We start from the raw sequence: 5470 nt of genomic DNA, 5'->3' as shown, positions 1-5470 counted from the left end.
TGTTGGTGACCTTCTGCTGTTGTTTTTTCTATGGTCGGGTTGTTGTCTCTTTGACACATTCCCTATTTCCATTCTCAATTTTATACATCATCATTTGCAAACAATGAGGTCAAAGGTATCCAACTTATCACAAGATGTTGGAAAAAAAATTAATTAAATATTCTGAAAACTAAAGTTCTCTTCCTGAACGTATTTTTTATGTTTTAATACGTAATCCAAATCTAATTTCTTAAATAAACGTTTTCCACACTACACACTGCAAGGTACTTCCATTGATAACTTATATTCCATTGGACACGAGTGTAATTTGTCTTCAAGATTGTACAAAACTATCCTCTGATCATTATTTCCTAAAATGGTTCGATATTCCGTAGCAGATTTAATTTGTGACTTCCTACATTTTGTAACTTTTCATCCTCATATACTTAGCAAGACATTGTATTGACCCACAACTTCCGCAAATGGTCATGTACCATACTCGAGTGGAGATTTCAAATATCCTATTCAAATTAAATATTTAGCATGAACTGGATTTATTATTGTTTGTTCATTCTATATATAGTTAATATGCATTTGTTTTATATTAATCCACTAACTGATGACGTTAAACATGTTAAATATTGGAAATTCCTTTCCTCTTTCCTACACGTCAAGAGGAACAGTTTTTACTGGATTTACCATCGTTTGAAAACTATATAACACTAAGTATTCATCTTCTTAGTAAGAAAAGCATTTACATTGCACTAGTTGTAAGTTATTTTAAAATGGTTTAACTATTTGAGTTGTCTCATTCTTAAAACTCTATATTTACACTTCATGGGAACAACTTTTACGACGGGTGCCACATGTGGAACAAGATCTGCTTACCCTCCCGGAGCACCCGAGATCACCCCTAGTTTTTTGTGGGGTTCGTGTTGCTTATTTGTTTATCTTTCTATGTTTTGGCATGTGTACTATTGTTTGTTTGTCTTTTTCATTTTCAGCCATGGCATTGTCAGTTTATTTTCGATTTATGAGTTTGACTGTCCCTCTGGTATCTTTCGTCCCTCTTTTACATACGCAAATGTTTCGACTTCGGTCTTTTGGGGTGTTTTATAATTCACTCAGTTTTTACAATTTGTTTTGTATAACTTAAGTCAATTACACCGTATGTATGTCTCACTGTTCTTTTTAAATGCAATTATATGAAGTAAAACCACGTTATTCATAAACTCATCAAAGATACCACGCCTATGAACTGGTAAAGCAGACGAGTTGAAGAAACTTGATAAAAAAATCTGAAAACGCTAGCCGATTTCTCATAATTTGTAGAGTTGGTCACGTTGTGTCACGCACCGCTTTTTAGTGGAACCATAATCCAAAAATTCAATATCAAATGTTTGCAACTATTTGATAATTTCTTTGCATATACACTGAATAAGTTTAAGAATGTCGCTGAAACTTAATATACCTTTAAACAAATTAAACCATATATAATGTCTTATGTTTCACGTACTGTTATGTGGTTTACAAAGACCGTCAATTTAGAAACGATTAAATGACACCTATTGAACCTCCGTATAAACGTATTCCAAAATAAATCAGGATTTCTATTTATATATTTTGATATAAGTTTCGCATTTTGTTAATGTTCGACTGTTGAAGAACATAAGGTAGCATTTGGTTGGATTTTTTTCTTCTTATACTTCTGTGTTTTTGGCTGCTCTATAAGCAATAATGCCACATCTTCTCGTTTGCATTTAACTTACGCCTCTTTCGTATTTACTTGAAACTGCATGTCATCTGAAAAACCTTTTTATTCATTTATATATGTTGTTTAACAATTTTTTTTTTTCTTCACAAAACAGGATAAATTCAAACATAATAATTATGGGTAACAACAGACCAAGAATACCAATGGCGGAAACATTGCAAGGATTAAAAGTTAAACTCTTAGAAGGAAACGACTATGTGGACGAACTGCGGAAAACATTTGTAAGTATGATGCACCTAACGTATACGTGTAGGTATGGATTTAACAATGAATTGTGAAAGCAAAATGTATTAGAAATGTTAAATGATTTAGAATGTACATATCAAATCAAGGTGGCATAAGAAATGCAATTAGCAAATTAACACATGTAACTGTTTCTGAATTTATCTTAAAAAAAGAACCAACATGATTGTGAATGAAAATAATCTGGAGAATATATATCAAATCTGGCATTACTAAACAGATTCCAAATCTATTGTTTGACTGTAATACCATGTTTTGATAAAAGAATGGTAAAAAGGGTAAAAGAAAAAAAATTATAAAAACATTTTCCCAGTAAATTCAGAACGGAAATTCGGAAATAAAATGGAAACATCAATAGCTTAAGCGCATCAAACGAATGAATAACAACTGTCAGATCCCTGACGACAGATGTATATTTCTGATTGCAAACATTTTCAACATGTGATGGTTTTTATTTTAAGGGTAGAGAGAAGATACAAAGTGATCGTATAATCTCTCACATTCAAAACAATGTCAGGAGTGAGGTCAAGATCAAGCGATTGACAAGAGAGACTGCCAGCCACCTAATTCACAGAGTAAGTTTATTTTTATAAGCAGAAAGGTTTTAAATTGATTTTGTTAATTTGTTTTCTTTTTAATGATTATATAGATGAACAGTTTTTATAACAAAACAGTTAAATATAAATATGTACTTGAACAACACGAATCGTAATGTTCATATTACCTTACCATCATTTTTAAATAATTGTGGACGATTGTGATATAATCAGTTTTGTCAACTATGTGTTGAACTTTGACATGAAATTATATTAATTTGTTATTATATTTTACCACGTTAACACAATTGTTCAAATAAACACAATAATTATTGTTCAAATACAGAATTTCGAGTGAACGATTGGCTATGAATTGTTTAAACCGGAATTAATTGCATTTAACATAAACATTACAAACGTACTGGTGATATATTTTGAATGAACGATGCGTACTTAATATATAAATAACTCGTTACAAGTATTATTGAGAAATAACGTGTCACATGCAGCTTGTTGTATAGCAATACTAATGTCAACGAAAAGATAACCAAGTCAACAGAATACTACATAAGTAAACAATGACTACGTATAACGAATTGAACACTTAAAAGGTAATCCGATTCGGAAGGGTAAGCAGATTACGATTTATTTCTTGTCCCCATCACTGTATTAATGGTTTGTAAAAAAAATGGCGATAAGTCACAATCGTTGATATAAAAAAAAAAGGTGTGAAAGAGGACACGACAACTTGAACATATATGGTGTTTGCAATGCATTCCATAACGGAAAAACCAAAAAAAGTCTATCGAGGATTTCCTCGTAGAGAAAACAATCAATTTGTATACAATTGGCCGTTTCAGAATCTAAAGCAATATGGGTAATTTCATTGTTCGTACCCCAAAGTGAAAATAACGTTACGTCATTGGTTGAATTTCCATTGTTTATAACGTTTTAAACCAATCAAAACGCTTTGGTGTACGCTTTTGAAAATATTACCCAGGATGCATTAGATTATAAAACGGCCAATTTAAACAGGTTGAATGTCTCATTCTTCCAATAGAATAGCACTCAACTTTATATAATAATAACTGTATTGTTAAAGTAGACAAAATGTATTCATGATTTTTAATAACTGTTTGCTAAAATGAAATGGAAAATGCATCATTATTAGTAGATTTCGATAATAAATGCACTTTTATCTACTAGACACGGTTAAATTAAATTCTCGTAGGTGCTATAAAACATATTCAAGCGATATTATATATTGTGACATAAGTATTAAACATCAATCAATCAATTGTTAAATGAAATCATTAGCACACAGTGAATATTTCATATTTTTAAACAGTTGATTTAAATTTGATGACCTTGTCGGAAGATTCGCCAAGTTTTTTTAATTCAATAGTTTCTTAACTGAATTAAGTAAACATGTCTTTTTGTTGGGATAATATTTTCTTAGTGTGAAAAGTAAAATCACAAAAATACTGTACTCCGAGGAAAATCCGAAACAGAAAGTCCCATATCAAATTGCAAAATGAAAAACTCAAAAACATCAAACGTATGGGTAACAACTTTTACATTCCTGAATTGGTACACACATTTACCTATGCCGAAAATTGTGGTACTCGAATGTTCAGTGAAGTCTTGACTATTGAAATATTTTTGACATCCTCACAATTAGTATGGAAATTGAGAGACAGCAGTAAATTGTGTAGACCAAAATAATCGACAAAACAATTATTATAAATCGGAAATATATTGATATGTATTTGTCTTTCTTTTAGCCTGGACATCTGTACAAGAAATCGAGGAAACATATTTCAAAAGTACAAAAATACCTCTCACACGTTCATAAAAATGAAACCCGTTTTTTGGACGAACACACAGATTTTAATGACCTACAGATAAAGGTGGAATCGATACTGCAAGAACTTGATAGTGCAATTTTTGAACTAAGACATTCTGATGATGATACGGATGACGAAAATAATGAGTTGACCTCAGATGAAGAAACTACCGGAAGCCACGGTGGAAGTGCAGGGGCACATATAAACAATAGTGAATTGATTCGCCCTCGTAGTCATAACCATGACCGATTTCAAAATGTGAAACAAGATTTCAAACTTATTTGTAAAGTTTCTTTGATATTAGAAATAGAAAGTGATAATTACAAAATCTTAAGTCAGGTTTGTGTCTGATAAGACTGTGAATAATTGATTAGACCAAATTGAGATCTAAGCAGATATCTGTGATATAGCACACTAAAGTTTTCTTTTGAAATGTGTTGTTCAAGTTTGTTGATTTTTTTATTTTCAGTGTGAAAGGGTTAAAATAAATGTTTTGTCATAATTTTATGAAAAAAAACGAGCCAGCTTAGATTTAGTCAAGGTGATGGCACCACCTTAATTTGCGATTTAACATTAGTAATATACAAATATTCAACAGTATTTAATATTTATAGTTTTTGTTAAAATTCCGTCACACAACGTTAACGGTGGATAATTTAGACTATATAGTATAGTATTGTTGTTTTTTTGTTAATTTTATTTTTGTCTTTTCAATGTTGTATTGTTTTCATAGGTTTGATTAATATCTTTAAAATATTTATTATAACATGTATAATGTTAACTCTAGTGTTATTTTTTAGTATTCCACTAGTGACAATCTGTCGGTCATGATACTATGTAGAATAATAAAGAATGCAATGACGGTTACTTTGGGTATTTCAGATACTCGTGTAATGCGTACTGTAATCATATCGTTATACCACAAGTTGTCATAATATTTGTAAATCTATTATCTTGTTAACCTTTTATCTATTGAGTGTACTTTTATAACAAAGCAATTTTAGATTAAAAACACAGAACTCAACTTTCCTTGTTTTTTTTTTTCTCTCTCCAAGTTTATGATCCAAAATAAAACTCTTTATCAAGTTATC

At 30.6% G+C, this 5470-nt stretch overlaps 1 protein-coding gene across 1 annotated transcript; it reads left to right on the top strand.

The window, feature by feature from the left end:
• Nucleotides 1-554: 554 nt before the first annotated feature.
• Nucleotides 555-5238, top strand: LOC139502979 (uncharacterized). The gene is made up of 4 exons (XM_071292651.1): nt 555-749; nt 1848-1974; nt 2458-2571; nt 4317-5238. The coding sequence occupies exons 2-4, from the start codon at nt 1870-1872 to the stop codon at nt 4728-4730; spliced, it is 633 nt and encodes a 210-aa protein (XP_071148752.1). The 5' UTR covers nt 555-749; nt 1848-1869; the 3' UTR covers nt 4731-5238.
• Nucleotides 5239-5470: the final 232 nt, after the last annotated feature.

The sequence above is a fragment of the Mytilus edulis genome, chromosome 14 (assembly GCF_963676685.1).
Source record: "Mytilus edulis chromosome 14, xbMytEdul2.2, whole genome shotgun sequence".
NCBI lineage: Eukaryota > Metazoa > Mollusca > Bivalvia > Mytilida > Mytilidae > Mytilus > Mytilus edulis.
This window is presented reverse-complemented; position numbering and strand designations above follow the sequence as displayed.

Bases quoted from the DNA above. Each gene is read 5' to 3' on its own strand.
- LOC139502979 (XM_071292651.1), top strand. From the start codon at position 1,870: ATGGGTAACAACAGACCAAGAATACCAATGGCGGAAACATTGCAAGGA. The intron at 1,975-2,457 runs GTAAGTATGATG...TTTTATTTTAAG, and splicing joins ACGAACTGCGGAAAACATTT to GGTAGAGAGAAGATACAAAG. The intron at 2,572-4,316 runs GTAAGTTTATTT...TCTTTCTTTTAG, and splicing joins CCAGCCACCTAATTCACAGA to CCTGGACATCTGTACAAGAA.